The sequence below is a fragment of the Pelophylax lessonae genome (assembly GCF_965119305.1).
Source record: "Pelophylax lessonae genome assembly, chromosome: 3".
Classification (NCBI taxonomy): domain Eukaryota; kingdom Metazoa; phylum Chordata; class Amphibia; order Anura; family Ranidae; genus Pelophylax; species Pelophylax lessonae.
In genome coordinates, this window is record NC_138770.1 from 307,482,996 (window position 1) to 307,502,748 (window position 19,753).

The window sequence follows — 19,753 nt, forward strand, 5'->3', positions numbered from 1 at the left end:
CCTGCCATAGCAGTCAGAATCAGTAAACCCTACACTACACTACAGTCACCCTGACACTTAACACTTTCCCTACAGAAACTAGATTATTGAATCTAACTATAGTGGAAAATAGTACCCTAACTACACTAGATATCCCTTTCCTCCCACTAATAATTGTTAAATGACACTTTTGAAGCAGGAGTAACAGAACTGCTTCCACTCTCTTCCACAGCCCCTGTATTACAGTGCTAGAGATTTGGCGGGGCTATCTTATATACTGGGGGGCGTATTCACTACTGATTGGCCTCTGGATTCCCTAGTCACCCCAATCACATTCCTAGCATCCCCCCCCCCCCCTCAATTGCCTTTTACTGATGGTTCTGGTCCAATCACGGCTTTTAAAGCCCAGTTTCTGTCCCATTGCATTTTGGTCGGTTCTGGTTGCCGAATTCCGAACCGATGGTCGACCCGAACCGTTCGATCATCCCTATGATTACTGCTGATGATGTTGTTGTCTTTAGCAAACTCTACTATATAGTCCCTCATCATCCCCTCCAGACATTTATATACTATCGATGTCAGACTGATTAATTTCCTGGGACATGCCTCTGCCCTTTTTTGAATATCGGTATCACGTTAGCTTTACTCCAATCCCCCGGTATATTTCCTGTCCTAATACTGTCAGCAAAGATCAGGAACAGTGGTCTAGATATAGTTTTACTAAGTTCTTTGAGTACTCTCGGATGTACGCCATCCGGGCCTGGTGATTTATTTGTGTTAATTTTATCCAGCCTTTCCCAGATTTCACCGTCTGTTAGCCATAGCGGCAAGTCCTGTGAATTACTGCTAACCATACAGTCATGGTCAGTGTACTCCTCCTTTTCCTGTGTAAAGACTGAGGAGAAAAAAACATTAACCACGGTTGCCTTTTCAGTGTCCTCTGTAACCATCCTCTCCTCATCGTTAATTATGTGTGCAACATGCTCTGCCCTTGTTTTTTTGCTTTTGATATATTTAAAGAATTTCTTAGGGTTCTTTTTACTATCCTCCGCTATTTATCTCTCGAAGTTGATTTTATCCATTTTGATTTCATATTTACTTTTCTTATTTGCCTCCTTGTATTGCTTGAAAGCCGATAATGTGCCCTCTGATTTATATTTCTTGAAGGCCATTTTTTTTCCCCTAATAAGTTGTTCAACATTATGGTTTAGCCAGCCAGGTTTGGCTTTGTTTGGCTTTTACACCTGAATTCTTCTCCTCCAATTTAATTCAGGCGTAAAATCATGTGAAAGGCCCATAGCGCATTTCCAGGCATTCCCTTCGAAGTCCATAGAGCCAAAAATGCCTAATTATGCTCAAAATTACTTTTTTTGCATCTAGTGTAGGATGACTGAGTGTACAAGTGTGAACAGGATCAAGAGGAACGATAATGATTCTGAAAAGTAAGGCATAGCCAGGTGTAGGGAAATGAGCAGAAAATTTGCAGGTGTGAATGGGGGTTTGCCATGTGGTGTAATCAGACTTTTGTTTTTGTGCCAGTATGCACGGGTGCCAACAGTCCTCCATGCATTGGTTTTCTACTGCATGCTCTCTATTCATTAGGGTCCACCAAACATCTTATTGGTCACTTAGGAATCAGCAGGAGGAGCCCTGTCACCTAACCTCCAAAACCCAACCACATCCTCAACCTCATTATCCTCAGATCTCAACAAAAAGAGGCTAGTAACTAAGGATGATAAGTCTGGGCAGGCATTCGCAGGAAGTACAGAGCTGCAGAAGGTTCCAGAACTGTATGAGTGACTACAAGTAAATGTGAGGTGAATGTGGAGTCTGTGGACAAGGCATGTGGACCGAGCATGTTAGGAAGGAGATTTGGATGTACTGTTTAGCAAGTTTTGCCAGAGCTGGAAGCTACATCATAGACTGGGATCCCTGCATTGGTGAAGTAGGCTAAGAGTGTACCCTTTTTGGGTACAGGAGGGAGCAGAGTGAGTGATACAGTAATGTCTTAATATGCTAATGTGCATTTACCATGGAGACCAGTTAAGATTTTGATCTGGTGCCTAACTCTCAGAGAATCATTTGTGTACGCCATTACTGGTAAAACACAGAAGTTTATTTACATATAATGCTTCACATAGTACAGAATTTAAAAAACTGGGGATATTCCCCTCAGGATGATGTACTAAGACAAATTAGTACATCATGTTTTTCAAAACAACTCATACATTTTGCCCTATATTACTATATTTTTGTATGACCAAATCTCTTTATCTGTACATGTACTGTAGATCCGCACTATACAATATACAGATGGTTGTGTTGCAAGTAACAAAGTCACATCTCTAAAGTTTTTGCATTCTAGCTTACTCAGTAGAGAGATGAGGTGCTAAAAAATGAAATTGATAATATTAGAATGTTACAAATATATATTAACTATGATTTAGTACATCAATATTCATGAAAAAATGTGTCCTACATTGTCTACCCACATACAGCTCTAAGTAAATCCCAAAGGATCAATACAGCCCAAAAAAGGGGGGAGAGGATGAATCATTCAGTGGGATATCCCCATGTGGTGGATGGAGATGCTGCTGGAGCTAGAGGTACTGTATATGCTTGCCACAAATATCCCTATGCTGATAAGGCCATAGAGTATAAGAACATTCAGACTAACTCAACATAAAATACATTATTTTTAAATATTCAGTAAGCCCATAAGGGTGAACGTATTAATAAGATGGGAATGAACAGAATGAGTTCTTCAGATTTCAATATTGGATGTGGATTTTCCAGTTTAAGTCCCCATAATTGGGGGTTCCCCCATCCCCTAAAGGTCTCGATGGTCCTATTTAAAGGTCCCATTTAACAGGGCACTGTTAGGCAAATGATCCCATAAACAGTTAAACAGTAGTGGTCATCAAAAAGGGTAATAGTACTTGCCAATACCAGATTACAGAGCAGTGTTCCCGTGATTTGGACCAGTTTGGCAAAGCTCTGCCAAGTCCACCCCCTGGCTTCTCCTATTTGCCCGCAGTGGAACACTGACACTGTGTATTGCGGCGTGGGACGATAGTCATCATGGCCACACCCCCCAGGGTTCAAGAACAGTGCCAAGCACAGGGGATGCTAAAATAGCATCCCAGATAGTACCGTGCATGCCAGGCATGAACCTGCACCATCAGCACTACATTGCCAGTGGTCCCACCCTGTGATAGTCCCATTGCCAAACTCTCTTCTGAGAAAGCCAGGACGTGAAATGTGTAGAGATGTGATTTTGCCTGTTTGCAAAACAACCATCTGTAAATTTTGTCATACTATTACATGCAAATATAAAGTAAAATGTATGAGGTGTTTTAAATAACATGATATTTTAATTAATCTTTGGGCAAATCACAATTTTTTATACTTGATTTTCATTTTGTACTATGTGCAGGACTATGTGCTGTTTACATGGCGATTCCTGGAGAGTTAAGCACCAGTCAGGGTCCCATTAGGAGGTGATTTTATACAATTTTTCAGGAATGTAGTGCACTAGTTTTCCTTCACCATACACATGGCAACCAGTACACAGAAGTCCTTTGTATACAGATGTTCACTAACCACGACAATCAGTACACTGCATATTTAGCATATTGCCTGTTTTGTTAGAAGCACTATATTCTCAGGGTAGTTGCAGCTGGTTAATGGCTGTTTTCTAGTGATGTCATGTCTGTATTTCTACTGTATGTCATGAATGTGATGTTGCCCCTATCGCCCCTAGGTTATTTTTCAGTAACTTTAGCATCTAGTGTTTCCCCCTAAAGTTTTGGAGTTCTCTATTGTATGGCTGTATGTGTTTATTTTGCAACACATGGAAGGATAAGGGTGTTTGGTTTTAGCCATGTGACTGTGATGTTTAAATCTTATTGTACACAGCTAAAAATAAATCAAACATTGTAAAAAAAAAATCTGTATCCTAATGTTTTATCTTTGTGAATTGAGTCTAATGCATAAAAGGGTAATATGGGGGTGGTACAAGCAGGAAGGCAGTGAGAAAGTGGCTAGGCAATCAGCTTTGCAGTATTTTTCTTGCAAGACAGAATATGAAGAGACATACAAGGAAAAAAGAAACTGGGGCAAAGAAGTAAGAGATTAGAGAGTGGAAGTACAGAAAAACAATTGAGTATACGTGAATCATGCCAACATACCGTCTCCTCCATGTATATCTGATCCTGTAAAACAAGGCATGTGGGGGCAGGACTTTTGCCAGTTATATAGATAGTACACTATGCTTTGTTCGTAGCACTGTGCTCATTCATTGAGCAGAATAAAACCCCACCTCCCCCAAAAAAAAGTATTAGTGGTATTAATGTACAATACAATATACAGAGTTCAGCATTCTGGGGAATCAAATGCTTGACTCCCAACTGTTACTGATTTCGAGGGACTGTCCCGGATTTGGAACAAAGTCCTTCTGTTCCTCTTTCCTCCTCATTTTTCCCTCATTTTGGTCTGATCTATATAGTTGTATATATAACATTTCATCCAATTTCTAAATTGCTGCATTTGTAAATTTCAAAAGCCCTTATAAAGGAATAGTAGTGGTAAAAAAAGCACTTGTGGGTTTAACTAATCATTTGTTTGGGTAAAATTCTCCTTTTAAGGTGGCATGGCAGGGAGTGTGCCCTATGCCTACATACTTTTCCTAATAGGTATCCCTTGTTTCCATCTCAAAAAGTTGGTAGGTATGCTAATGTATAGCACAGCATAGAATCTGCAGCTGTTAGTGGAATGTTGTGGTGTATCATTAAAATGAAAAAATGTGCAGGTGCAGAATGAGCATGGAACAGTGGCAGTCAGGGGTGAAACGGGCAGGTGCAGTGGTGATCTATGGAGAAGAGCATGTTACAGCAGCATCCTGTGGAGAAGAGTGTGATTGTAGTGACAGTCAGAGGAGAAAAATGATGGTAGCAGTCAGAATAGAAGAGCAGAGCAGTGCAGCCAGCAGAGAAGAGGCCTGGTACAGTAGCAGACAATCGAGAGGTTTACAGATGCAATATCTACAGTACAAGTCCACACTAAACAGCCTTGTGACTCTTGGCTTTCAAAACACTTGGAGAGCCACAACTCCAGTTGGCACCCTACAAAGACCGAGGAACTGGTGACCAGTATGTACAAGCTCTCTCTCAGTCCCTGGATTCTCACATTAATAAAGCAATTAGATAAAAACAATGAACAGACAGATGTATTTTTATGATTTTTTTATTATTTATTTGTACATTTTAATGTAATGTTAAATTAAAATACATGACAGTCTAAGGCTCCACACACACACTAGCATTTATTTTCTGCTCCTAGAAGCTAAATAGTATTATCCCTATGTGTCAATGCACACTACTTTAGGCTTGTAACATTTTATGAGCTTCAGCGTCTAGGAGCAGAGAAAAAAATGTTTTTGTAGAGCTTCTTGAAGCATTTTTCCAGCAGAAACGCCCTTAAACACTTCTAGCTCCTTAGCTCTTTTTTCCTTTTACTGCAAAAAGCTAATAACGCTCCTAAAACACTGCTACAAAAAGCTATTGCCGGCGCTTTTTATCCAGCGTTTTTTTTCCAGCAGTTTTTTAGCTTAGTGTGCATGGAGCCTAAATCCAATTTGTAGAGCAATAAAAAACAGGACATTCTGTTTAAAAAGTTCATGTTTCATTTATAAAATGTAAAGTCCTTTAATACTTAAGTGGAAAACTGGGTAAAAAAATACTTTTCTATTTTCCATGATTTCTTGAGTTTTCAGAATGTTTCAGTGCTTCATTGAAGACATTTGTGGCATTGTATCCAATGCTTGGATGTGTTACTGCTAGCTGATTTTACGTACTTTTTTAATGACCGCTGTCACATTCTGGTTTGGAAACTTGGTTTGAAGAATTTCGTTTATCTATAAGAAAATAGACAATGTAACTAGCAGTTTACTTTACAAATGCATTTCAGTACATTTAAAACAAATAATATGTGTATCATATCTTACCAGGTTAATTATTAAGGTTTCACCATTGAGAACGCTTGATTGATAAGCTAATGAAATAATAAAACTGATGGAATCTGCAATAAAAAAACAAAACACAAAATAAATAAAAATCAGACAGGATTTGTGACATAAAGTAATTGTTTTTTTTTTTTATTAGCGGTGGGATGTGAGACATCATAGGAATGTAGTATAAGTGATTTAGATAACCTCCTTGGTTCAAACACAGCAGCGGAAGCCATTGGTTTCTGCTGCTGTCAATCACAGCCAGTGAGGAGGGAGAAGGGGGTGGGGCTGAGACATGCTCTCTTTATAGTGGCTTTGGTGGAATAGAGGAGCCTGGAGCGCCAGTGCGGGACCTGAGAAGAGAAGGATCAGGGTGCTTTGTGTATGACATGTTTGGTATTTTAAAAAAAATAAAAGGGAGCATTTAGAATCTCTTACATGTATTAGTATATAACAGCTGACTAAATCTATAAATATAATTATTTAAAAAAATAGAGGGTGTACATTGTTTAAAAGTATTAAGCAGCGCAGGAAATGTGAGTATAACTTGTCAAAATCTGGCTGTGTCCAGGATATAAAAGACTAAGCAGGGGAAATGATCTTAGAAGAGACATTGTATGCATGAAGGTAAAAAACCTTCTCTGTGCAGGAACCCCCCAACTTACCTGAGCTTGATCTTCCTCCAGCGCTGTGCATGAGAGCTTCGGCTCTCCGGGGACTCTCCCTCCTCATTGGCTGGGACAGTAGCGGGAGCCATTGGCTCCCACTGCTGTCAATCACTGCCAGTGAGCCAATGAGGAGAGAGAGAGGGGCAGGGCCTCTGTGTTTTAATTAACATGCAGAGCAGTGGCTCAGGAGTGAGCCTTCCTTGGTGCCCCCATGGCAAGCTGCTTGCTCTTGGGGGACTCAGCAGGAGGGAGGGGCCAAAATCACAAGTGGAGGGCCTGAGAAGAGGAGGATCTGGGTTTCTCTGTGCAAAACCACTGCAAAGAGCAGGTAAGTATAACATTTATTGTTATTTTGATGTAAACTAATCCAAAGCTTATCATATCATTTTACCCACTTGCCTACTGCCCATTTTTACTCCCCTTCCTGCCCAGGCCAATTTTCAGCTTTCAGCGCTGTTGCATTTTGAATGACAATTGCGCAGTCATGCAGCACTGTACCCATATGAAATATTTATCCTTTTTTTCACACAAATAGAGCTTACTTTTGGTGGTATTAAATCACCTCTGGGTTTTTCATGTTTTGCTAAACAAATAAAGGCCAAAAATTTGGAAAAAAATATGTTTTTCTTAGTTTCTGTTATAAAATTTTGCAAACAGGTAATTTTTCTCCTTCACTGATGTGCTCTGATGAGGCTGCACCGATGGGCACTGATAGGCAGCACTGATAAGCTGCACTGATGGGCACTGATAAGGCAGCACTGGTGGGCACTGGTGAGGAGGCACTGATGAGGCTGCACTGATTGGCTGCACTGATGAGGTGGCACAGATGGGCAGTGATAGGCAGCACTGATAGGCTGAAATGATGGGCACTGATGAGGTGGCACGGATGAGGCTGCACTGATAGGTGGCACTGATGAGCACTTATAGGGGCACTGATGAGCACTGATAGGCAGCATTGATGGCGCTGCACTAATAATCAGGATACTGATAAACAGTGGCCTGATTATCACTGTGAATGTCCCCTTTCACACTTGCTGGTTACCAGCCCTCCCCTTCCCTCGTGCTGTGACAGCGTGAGGAAAGGAATGCTGATAAACAGCAAGTGTGTTTACATCGTGATCAGCTGTGATTGGACACAGTTGATCACATGGTAAATAGCCGCTGTGATTGGCTATTTAACCTGATCTGTGATCAGCTGTGTGTGCACCTCCACGGGTACGCGGAGGGGTGTGGTTCTCGGGGGATGTCAATATAAGCCCTCCCAAAACTGGACGACCATGCTTGCAGCTGTCATTTGGCTATATTGCGGTCAGCAAGTGATTAAAGACTCATCCCCTCTGTTACATTACATTAAAAAATACTGTAGATAGCAAAGTTTATCATATTTACTTGTTTTAAACTTTTTATTATTTTTTTTATTTTTTCAGTTACTTACTGGTTAGATAAATTATGTCATACATTTCAGGGGTCTTCAAGAGGGGAGGAGGGGTTTTCTAAGTTAAACACACCCTCCTGTCTGCATGCCTGAACTAAGGGCAGATGGATTCCAGGAAGCAAATGCTACATGAATCATCTGCCCTTTCTCAAGATAGCCACCACCAGAAATGCTGGGGGGGTGTAATTTAAAGTGATTTCTCAACAAAATAAAGCATAAAGACATGGATGGATGAGCGAGTTTGCATTGAATATTAATAAATTAATTAAACAAGGTTTTTGGTTTGTGGTGCTCAGATGCATTGTAGTTCCACTTTAACAAAGGTATATGTTAAATCCTGTACTTACTTGGTCGAGCAATCATTGATACATTGTCTCCCTGTAATCTGGAGTCATCAGTGAGAGCAAAGACCAGGAATGTGTAACTATTTCCAGGTTGTAAGTTACTAATAGTGATGTAATTTGTTGTAATGTTTGACTGGAATGTTGAATTCTCCTTGATCAGAATCATATATGAACTGACATTTCCATCTGGTTTCTCCCAGATCAGAGATATTGTATCTGTGGTGATATTCTGTGTGACCAAGTTCTTGACTGTTCCAGGCTCTGTGAAGAACAGAACAATAAATACAAATCTGTGGTCATTTTGACATTTTTGACATTTTATGTGTAAAAGCAGTTTTTTTTATACAATGTTTATTTTCTATACTATGGGATCAAGTATACTAGCTTTTAAGCACTCTCACGTAGCAAACTCCTATTCCATGTTAGCGGGGAATCTGTAAACAGGTCCCCCGTTGAGTTTGACCAGAGCGGATCAGAGCACTTTTGTGACATCCATGTCCATTCCAATCTTCCCTCCATGGAGGAAAAACAAACCTATGCAACCTCTATGGGAGGGTGGATGTGTAGTTGCATCAGTGTTCATCTCATCTGATCCATTCTGTTTGGGTCTGCAAAACTAAAAAGGGAGACAAACCTTTATAGGGTTGTTTTTGCAGACCTGAACAGACTTGGATGTCAACATCCATTTACACACGCTTACCCACAGAGACACAATGGGCTTGATTTACTAAAGGCAAATAGACTGTTCGGTTTGCCTAATGAACGGATAATGGAAGTCAACAGAGCTTCACCTAATTCGCTTCTTTCTGGGAAAACTTCTTTTGCAAAGTACAACTTTCCTTGCAAAGTAATTAGTCTATTTGAGCTGATTCAAGATTATTCTTTGCATGTCATGCAAAAAGCAAACAATCCAGAATACAAACAGCTGTGAAACATCACACAATGACTTTCCATTAATAAAAAAAATTATCATCTAGTCATAAAGTCAACATTTTTTATATGCCAACTGATCTAATAAAAGCTGCATATGCATAAAAGCATATTTTTTATACTGCCAGATCATAATTACCTGTCCATTCCCACTGACACTTACTTGTGTACTTAACTACTTGAGATCTGTCCCCTTTTATGCTTCCTCCAACAAGGGCAGAGACCAGGAAGGTGTAATAATTGCCAGGTGTCAGATTCGGTATGGTAAAATATGTTGTGGGCACAATTACACTAAAAGATGAATTTTCCAGGATCTGGATCTGGTAGGAACTTGCATTTCCAGTAGGTTTTAGCCAGCTCAGAGATAGAGACGTGGTGCTGATATTGTTAGCTGTCAGACTCTGTACTTTTTCAGGTACTACAAACAAATTAGAGTAGTTTGGTATAAAATAATTCAGCTAAATTAACCATTAATTCCAAAGATTGTGTACATACAGTACTTAAGCTAAAACAAGCTGTCCTCCATGCATTAAGCCTATCCTTAAAACATAAGTCTAACTTTACAAATAGATCCAACTTATTCGGTAAATATCCATCCTTAGGGACAGGGCAAAGAGAAGGAAATTAGAAAAATAAAGAATGCATATGGAAATATGGTATTACTAGACAATAGGCTCAATTCACAAAGCTTTGACACAAGTATTTGGCTTTCTAATTTAGCCACATGGGTGAAATTGTCACATCTTATTGGACTTACTTAAAAATATCTGTCATTATTTTAAAACCAAGTATACTTATCTTGGTGTTTTAGCTTTGTGAATTGTGTCTAATGATATTAAACTGATTTTATCTTCAACAAATACCATCTCCTTGTAAATTATGGTAGGCAGTTCTATAGCCAAAAGCAGGCTGTTTTTTGGCTATGGAATCTGCCCACTGCCTGCTGTTATTCACAAGGAGAGAGATGACCTGATGGGAAATTAGTGTCTTTGAATCCCTCTCGGGCTCTGTCCACCAAACTAAAAAAATCCTCTGCCACTCAGCTGTCTGTGTGGCAACTGCAGTAGCAGGAAGGGAGCTTAGATGCACTGAGGATGGAGGATATTTACCTATTAGAAACAGGTACATGAATTTAGAGAAAGCGCTGACATTTGTCGCGTGGAGGAGGAATGAAGTTCTAAAGAGTTCCGTAGACACTTCTTATGAACTTGCCAGACTAAATGCACTTTATTGGTAGTAAACAATAATTTAAAAGTGAGTAAAAGTGAGTATTTAACAATATTTACTACAGTTATACCTGAGCCCACTTTTGATCCAGCCATATGCAGTAGAGTAGCTGTCTTTCCTGGCTCTTTCTTTCCTTAGTGCGCAGATTAATAGCAGCCAAAGCCATTGGCTCCCGCTCCTGTCAATCAAATCCTATGATGAGGGGTCTGAGGGTGGGGCTGAGCCCCACTGTCTGTGTCAATAGGTACAGACAGTTTGGCTCTGGAACAAGCCTGCACAAGTGCCTCAATAGAAAGCAGTTTTCTATGGGGGCACTCAGTGAGGGCACTCAGTGAGGGAGAGAAGTTAGGACCAAGAAGAGTAGTATCAGGGCTGCTCTGTGCAAAACCATTTCACAGAGCAGTTATGTATGACATGTGTATTAATATTTTTGTCTATATTCCCGTTGCACACATTTCTGGATCACTAGGCTCATCTGTAGCAGGGGTTGTAGTGACTACCAGCTGGACATTGGATATGACAGATCAATGCACAGACTCTCCAGTACACCATGGAACTTCAATTGCAGTCCAAAGCTTTTATTGCAGAGGTCACATCACAAAAGAACAAGTACAACTTTCTGAAGCTGCCCAGGACCCCCACGTGTGGCTCTGAAATGTTGCACTTGTTCTCTTGTGATGTGACCTCTGCAATAAAAGCTTTGGACTGCAATAGACGTTCCATGGTGTGCTGGTGATGGAGAGTATGTGCATTGATGTTTGCTAATTTAACAAAAAAAAAAAGTGGAAGTTTTAATATCACGTTAGGACCATAGGGGTTGATTTACTAAAGGCAAAAAGACTGCAGTTGCACTCTGCAATGGCAGTTTCTCCAATAAATACAAAATAATAAATCAGGGGAAGCTCTGCTGACTTCCATCATTCAATCATGTGCAATAGTTGCCTTTGGTAAATCAACCCCAATGTCTGTCCTTAAATCATGATCCTATCCTTTACAAACAGATCCAACTGATTTGGTAGATATCCATCCTAAGGGACAGGGCAAAGAGAAGAAAATTAGAAAAATAAGGAATGCATATGGAAAATATCATAGCTAGACAATAGGCTCAATTCACAAAGCTTTATGACAAGTAAAGGCTTTCTTATTCAGCCAGTGAAATTTCCACATCTTACTGAACCTGGATCTTATTGATGAAAATGACAAAACACATTGCGCATGACATAAAATATAAGGAAACAGCCAAGAGTAATGAGGCACTACGAAATACAGAACCTATAATTATTTGTTTTATGTTGGCCAATTTTCTGTGATAGAAATTTTTTCTCCAGATCCTGTCCCAGAATCTGCTAACTAATTTAATAAAAAGCTAAATATCTCTGATCAATAGATTGAGTTGTACTTTCCCACAGACACTTACTTGTGTAGTTAACTGTCACAGCACTGTCTCCTTTGATGCTGTTTCCTCCAACAAGGGCAGAGACCAGGAAGGTGTAATAATTGCCAGGTGTCAGATACTGTATGGTAAAAGATGTTGTGGGCACGATTACACTGAAAGATGAATTTTCCTTGATCTGGATCTGGTAGGAACTTGCATTTCCAGTAGGTGGTAGCCAGTTCAGAGATACAGAAGTGGTGCTGATATTGTTGGCTGTAAGACTCTGTACTTTGTCAGGTACTACAAAAAACAAAGCAGCAGTTCAGTGTAATACCGTTATTAGGAGGCTATGGTGAATTATGAAACTGTAAGTAAGTGTGTAACAGGGAAACAGCACTTTTCAGGTCCTGAGAACAAATTAGAGTAGTTGGATATAAAGTAATTGAGCAAAGTTGATACTTATTTCCAAAGATTGCGTACACATATTGTTCAAGTACTAAATATTTGGTCTTAATGCATAAGGAGTATTAGGCTGAGCCCCACTGTCTGTATCAATAGGCACATTTCTGGATCACTACCAGCTGGACATTGGATATGACAGATCAATGCACAGACTCTCCAGTACACCTTGGGACTTCAATTGCAGTCCAAAGCTTTTATTGCAGAGATCACATAAAAAAAGAACAAGTACAACTTTCTGAAGCTGCACAGGACCCCCATGTCAGACATGTGTGACTCTGAAATGTTGCACTTGTTCTCTTGTGATGTGACCTCTGCAATAAAAGCTTTGGACTGCAATAGACGTTCCATGGTGTGCTGGTGATGGAGAGTATGTGCATTGATGTTTGCTAATTTAACAACAAAAAAAGTGGAAGTTTTAATATCACGTTAGGACCATAGGGGTTGATTTACTAAAGGCAAAAAGACTGCAGTTGCACTCTGCAATGGCAGTTGCTCCAATGAATACAAAATAATAAATCAGGGGTAGAGTTGAGCGGACTCCTGGATGTCCATGTTCGGGGGGGTTCGCCCGAACTTGAAAAAAAAGTCCGGGTCCGTGTCCCGGACTTTTTCCGAACTTTACTCGGACACCGAACCCCATTGAAGTCAATGGGGACCCAAACTTTCAGTCACTAAAATGGCTCTAAAACACCAATGGAAAGGGCTAGAGTGCTGCAAATGGCAGCAAAACGTAGTTAAGAGCATGGCAAGTGCTCTGCAAACAAATGTGGATAGGGAAATAACTTAAAACAACAAAAAAAAACAGAAAAATAAAACAATTTTCTTCATCTGTGAAGGACGAGGCCCATATGGAGTAGGAGGGAGGTTGAGGTGGCGGTGGATGTGGCGGTGTAGGTTGAAGCGGCGGTGGAGGGGGATGAGGTAGCCAACACTGCTTTTTTTCAGTCATTTTAAATTAGGGTACACCCCAATAGAGTGAGAAAGATCAAAAATATAACAATGGCTGGGTAAGGTCGGTATCCATCTCTATTCTGCACAAGGTATGGAAAAGTCCTGTGGGATCCATGCCTGGTTCATTTTAATGAACGTGAACTTGTCCACATTGTCTCTGGACAGGCGGCTGCGCTTGTCTGTGATAATGCCCCCAGCCATACTAAATACACGTTCAGATAATACACTGGCTGCAGGGCACGCCAGCACCTCCAAGGCGTAAAGGGCAAGCTCAGGCCATGTGCCCAATTTGGAGACCCAGAAGTTGAAGGGGGCAGACCCGTCATTCACTACATGTAGGCGTGTGCACACATACTGCTCCACCATGTTGGTGAAATGCTGCCTCCTGCTAAGACGTTCCATATGAGCTGCTGGTGCTGCTGTTTGTTGTGGTGTGCTGACAAAGCTTTTCCACATTTCGGCCATGCTAACCCTGCCTTCTGAGGTGCTGGCAGTGCCCTGGTTGCGTTGGCGACCTCTTCCTCCTCCTCCTCCTCCTCTGCCTTGGCCTTGTGCTTCCACTGTGGCCCCGCTATCAGGTGGGAATGCCAGCAGCATTGCGTCTACCAGCGTGCGCTTGTACTCGCGCATCTTGCGATCACGCTCCAGTGAGTGAATTAAGGACGGTACGTTGTCCTTGTAACGGGGATCCAGCAGCGTGGCCACCCAGTAATCAGCACAAGTTAGAATGTGGGCAACTTGGCGGTCGTTGTGGAGACACTGCAGCATGTAATCGCTCATGTGTGCCAGGCTGCCCAGAGGCAACGAAAGGCTGTCCTCTGTGGGAGGTGTATCGTCTGTGTCCTCTGTATCCCCCCAGCCACGCACCAGTGATGGCCATGAGCTGGCCTGGGTGCCACCCTGCTGTGAACATGGTTCCATCTCCTCCTCCATCTCCTCCTCCTCATCCTCCTCATCCTCCAGAACTGGGCCCCTGCTGGACAATTGTGTACCTGGCGTTGGTGTGTGCAGGAACCCACCATCGGAGCCACTTGCAAATGACTGCCCTGAAAGCCTTGGAAATGTTACCTCTTCATCCTCCTCCTCCTCCTCCTCCTCATCCTGTGCCACATCCTCTTCCATCATCGCCCGAATCGTTTTTTGAAGGAGGCATAGAAGTGAGATAGTTAAGCTGACAACGGCGTCATCGGCACTGGCCATGTCGGTGGAGTACTCAAAACAGCGCAACAAGGCACACAGGTTTCGCATGGAGGCCCAGTTATTGGTGGTGAAGTGGTGCTGTTCCGCAGAGCGACTCACGCTTGCGTGCTGCAGCTGAAACTCCACTATGGCCTGCTGCTGCTCGCACAGTCTTTCCAGCATGTGCAAGGTGGAGTTCCACCTTGTGGGCACGTCACATATGAGGCGGTGAGCGGGAAGGCCGAAGTTACGCTTCAGCGCTAACAGGCGAGCAGCAGCAGGGTGAGAACGCTGAAAGTGCGCACAGACGGCCCGCACTTTCTGCAGCAGCTCTGACATATCGGGGTAATTTTTAAGGAACCTCTGCACCACCAAATTCAGCACATGCGCCAGGCAAGGGATGTGTGTCAAACCGGCTAGGCCCAGAGCTGCTATGAGATTTTGCCCGTTATCGCACACCACCAGGCCGGGCTTGAGGCTCGCTGGCAGCAACCACTCATTTGTCTGCTGTTCCATGCTCCTCCACAACTCCTGCGCGGTGTGTGGTTTTTTTCTCCCAAACAGGCAAGTTTTAAAACTGCCTGCTGTCGTTTACCCCTGGCTGTGCTGAAGTTGGTGGTGAAGGTGTTACGCTGACCGGATGAGGAGGCGGTAGAGGATGAGGAAGCGGAGTAGGAGGAGTTAGGAACAGGAGGCAAACTGAAGCGCCCTGCAATCCTCGGTGGTGGAAGGACATGCACCAAATTGCTATCCGCCTCAGGCCCATCCGCCACTGCATTTACCCAGTGTGCCGTTAGGGAGATATAACGCCACTGACCGTGCTTACTGGTCCACGTATCGGTAGTTAGGTGGACCTTGGCACAGATGGCATTGCGTAGTGCACACCTGATTTTTTCCCCTACTTGGTTGTGCAGGGAAGGGATGGCTTGCCTGGAAAAGTAGTGGCGGCTGGGCACGACGTACTGTGGGACAGCCACCGACATAAGGCTTTTAAAACTGTGCGTCTCCACCAGACGGAATGAAAGCATTTCAAAGGCCAAGATTTTTGAAATGCTGGCATTCAGGGCCAGGGATCGCGGGTGGGTAGGGGGGTACTTCCTCTTCCTCTGAAGTGTTTGGGAGATGGAAAGCTGAACGCTTCCACGGGACATTGTGGAGATGGTTGGGGACCGAGGTGGTGGTTTTGCTGACAGATCGTCTGTTTGGGGGGTGGCAGGTGCCGGTATCACTACAGAGGTAGATGAAGAGGCCGAGACTGCAGCAGAAGAGGAAGCAGGAGGAGCCAGTGACCTTTCTTGGTTTTGAAGGTGTCTACTCCACTGCAGCTCGTGCTTTGCACATAGATGCCTGATCATGCAGGTTGTGCTCAGGTTGAGAAGGTTTATGCCTCGCTTCAGGCTCTGATTGCACAGGGTGCAAACCACTCGTGTCCTGTCATCAGCACATTTTCTGAAGAACTTCCACGCTAGAGAACTCCTTTGAGCTGGCTTTGGTGCGCTCGGTCCCTTGCTGCGTTGGGCAGTAGCATGCGTAGTGTCTAGGGCACGGCCGCTCCGCTTCTGCACCTTGCTCCCTCTTCTGTTGTGCTGGTGGCTCTGTGCGACCACCGCCTCTTCCTCCAAACTACTCAGGTCACCTGCATGACCTTCATTCCATGTGGGGTCGAGGACCTCATCGTCCTCCACATCATCTTCCACCCAGTCTTCACCCCTGCCCTCCTTGTCGGTCTCCACAATTCTGAGTGCCGCAGCAGTTGGCACCTGCGTTTCGTCATCATCGGAGACGTGCTGCGATGGTCCTTCCATGTACTCCTCTTGAGAAATAAGTGGTTGGGCATCGCCGCACTCAATCTCTTCCACTTCTGGGGCAGGGCTAGGTGAATGGCCCTGGGAAACCCTGCTGACAGAGTCATCAAAAAGAAGAAGAGACTGCTGCATGACTTGGGGCTCAGACTGCTTGCCTGATTTGCAAGGGGGTGAGGTGAAAGACGGTTGGACATCGGCTGCAGGTGCCAACTCTGACCTTTCTGCAGTAGACTGGGTGGGAGACAATGTGAAGGAACTGGAGGCACTGTCAGCAGCAAACCAATCTACTATCGCCTCTACTTGTTCTGGCCTCAACACTTGTAGAGGCGCATGATGCCCTACCAAATACTGCTGCAGGTTCTGTCGCCTACTCACACTTGAGGAAGGTGTTTCACTTGTGCATGTAGCTGACACAGATCGACCACATCCTCTCCTTGCAACAGGAGCTCTACCAGCAGCACCACGACCCAGGCCACGGCCCCTATTTGAAGGTCTCCTTATATTTCTTTAATTTATGATCTTGCCCTAGAAAGGTGTTTATTGAATAGCAGAACAAAACAACAACAGTATCGCACGGGTGTATCTCACAGTCAAATATGCAAACTATGCCGCAATTTAATTTTTTTTACCCCAGAAGGGTGTTTATTAAATAGCGGAATAGAAAAACAGTATACAAATACAACGGGTGTATCTCACAGTCAAATATGCAAAGTATGCCGCAATTTAATTTTTTTCACCCCAAAAGGGTGTATATTGAATAGCGGAATAGAAAACAAGGATATAAAACGGTGTATCTCACACGTACAAACACAGACTAGGCCCCGATTACAATTTTTTGTACGCTAAAGGGAGGATAAGGAAGAGGAGTAGGAGGAGTTCGGAACAGGAGGCAAACTGAAGCGCCCTGCAATCCTTGGCGGTGGAAGGAGATGCGCCAAACAAATTTAAAAGGTGTATCTCAAACGTACCGATACAGACTATGCCGTAATTTAATTTTTTACACTCCAAAAGGGTGTATATTGAATAGCGGAATAGGAAAAATTTTATAAAACGGTGTATCTCACACGTACAAACACAGACTAGGCCCCGATTACAATTTTTTGTATCCTAAAGGGAGGATGAGGATGAGGAAGAGGAGTAGGAGGAGGTCAGAAAAGGAGGCAAACTGAAGCGCCCTGCAATCCTCGGCGGTGGAAGGAGATGCGCCAAACAAATTTAAAAGGTGTATCTCAAACGTGCCGATACAGACTGTGCCGTAATCTAATTTTTTACACTCCAAAAGGGTGTATATTGAATAGCGGAATAGGAAAAATTTTATAAAACGGTGTATCTCACACGTACAAACACAGACAAGGCCCCGATTACTATTTTTTGTACCCTAAAAGCAGGATGAGAAGTAGGAGGAGTTCGGAACAGGAGGCAAACTGAAGCACCCTGCAATCCTCGGCGGTGTAAGATGCGCCCAAAAAATTGGAAAGGTGTATCTCACACGTACCGATACAGACTATGCCGCAATTTAATTCTTTTTACCCCAAAGGGTGTAGATTGAATAGTGGAATAGAAAATATGATATCAAAAAGTGTATCTATCTCACACGTACAGACCCAGACTAGGCCCTGATTACTATTTTTTGTACCCTAAAGGCAGGATGAGGAGTAGGAGGAGTTCGGAACAGGAGGCAAACTGAAGCACCCTGCAATCCTCGGCGGTGTAAGATGCGCCCCGAAAATTGGAAAAGTGTATCTCACACGTACCGATACAGACTATGCCGCAATTTAATTCTTTTTACCCCAAAGGGTGTAGATTGAATAGCGGAATAGAAAATATGATATCAAAAGGTGTATCTGACACGTACAAACCCAGACTAGGCCCCGATTACAATTTTTTGTACCCTAAAGGCAGGATGAGGAGTAGGAGGAGTTCGGAACAGGCAGGAGGCAAAGTGAAGCACCCTGCAATCCTCGGCGGTGTAAGATGCGCCCAAAAAATTGGAAAGGTGTATCTCACACGTACCGATACAGACTATGCCGCAATTTAATTCTTTTTACCCCAAAGGGTGTAGATTGAATAGCGGAATAGAAAATATGATATCAAAAGGTGTATCTGACACGTACAAACCCAGACTAGGCCCCGATTACAATTTTTGTACCCTAAAGGCAGGATGAGGAGTAGGAGGAGTTCGGAACAGGCAGGAGGCAAACTGAAGCACCCTGCAATCCTCGGCGGTGTAAGATGTGCCCAAAAAATTGGAAAGGTGTATCGCACACGTACCGATACAGACTATGCCGCAATTTAATTCTTTTTACCCCAAAGGGTGTAGATTTAATAGCGGAATAGAAAATATGATATCAAAAGGTGTATCTGATACGTACAAACCCAGACTAGGCCCCGATTACAATTTTTTGTACCCTAAAGGCAGGATGAGGAGTAGGAGGAGTTCGGAACAGGCAGGAGGCAAACTGAAGCACCCTGCAATCCTTGGCGGTGTAAGATGCGCCCCAAAAATATGAAAGGTGTATCTCACATGTACCGATACAGACTATGCCGCAATTTAATTCTTTTTACCCCAAAGGGTGTAGATTGAATAGCGGAATAGAAAATATGATATCAAAAAGTGTATCTGACACGTACAAACCCAGACTAGGCCCCGATTACAATTTTTTGTACCCTAAAGGCAGGATGAGGAGTAGGAGGAGTTCGGAACAGGAGGCAAACTGAAGCACCCTGCAATCCTCGGCGGTGTAAGATGCGCCCCGAAAATTGGAAAAGTGTATCTCACACGTACCGATACAGACTATGCCGCAATTTAATTCTTTTTACCCCAAAGGGTGTAGATTGAATAGCGGAATAGAAAATATGATATCAAACGGTGTATCTCACACGTACAAACACAGACAAGGCCCCGATTACTATTTTTTGTACCCTAAAAGCAGGATGAGAAGTAGGAGGAGTTCGGAACAGGAGGCAAACTGAAGCACCCTGCAATCCTCGGCGGTGTAAGATGCGCCCAAAAAATTGGAAAGGTGTATCTCACACGTACCGATACAGACTATGCCGCAATTTAATTCTTTTTACCCCAAAGGGTGTAGATTGAATAGCGGAATAGAAAATATGATATCAAAAAGTGTATCTATCTCACACGTACAGACCCAGACTAGGCCCTGATTACTATTTTTTGTACCCTAAAGGCAGGATGAGGAGTAGGAGGAGTTCGGAACAGGAGGCAAACTGAAGCACCCTGCAATCCTCGGCGGTGTAAGATGCGCCCCGAAAATTGGAAAAGTGTATCTCACACGTACCGACACAGACTATGCCGCAATTTAATTCTTTTTACCCCAAAGGGTGTAGATTGAATAGCGGAATAGAAAATATGATATCAAAAGGTGTATCT

At 43.1% G+C, this 19,753-nt stretch overlaps 1 protein-coding gene across 1 annotated transcript in view; it reads right to left on the bottom strand.

Annotated features, from left to right (window-relative positions):
- Nucleotides 1–5,576: 5,576 nt before the first annotated feature.
- LOC309550515 (titin-like) overlaps nt 5,577–19,753 on the bottom strand; it is a gene marked incomplete at its 5' end in the record, with an annotated part of 297,613 nt that continues 283,436 nt past the window's right edge. The window contains 4 exons of the mRNA XM_082250877.1: nt 5,577–5,893; nt 5,984–6,057; nt 8,437–8,694; nt 9,527–9,781. Coding sequence (XP_082107003.1) covers nt 5,816–5,893; nt 5,984–6,057; nt 8,437–8,694; nt 9,527–9,781 — 665 coding nt within the window. The 3' untranslated portion in view covers nt 5,577–5,815. The remainder of the gene's footprint in view (nt 5,894–5,983; nt 6,058–8,436; nt 8,695–9,526; nt 9,782–19,753) is intronic.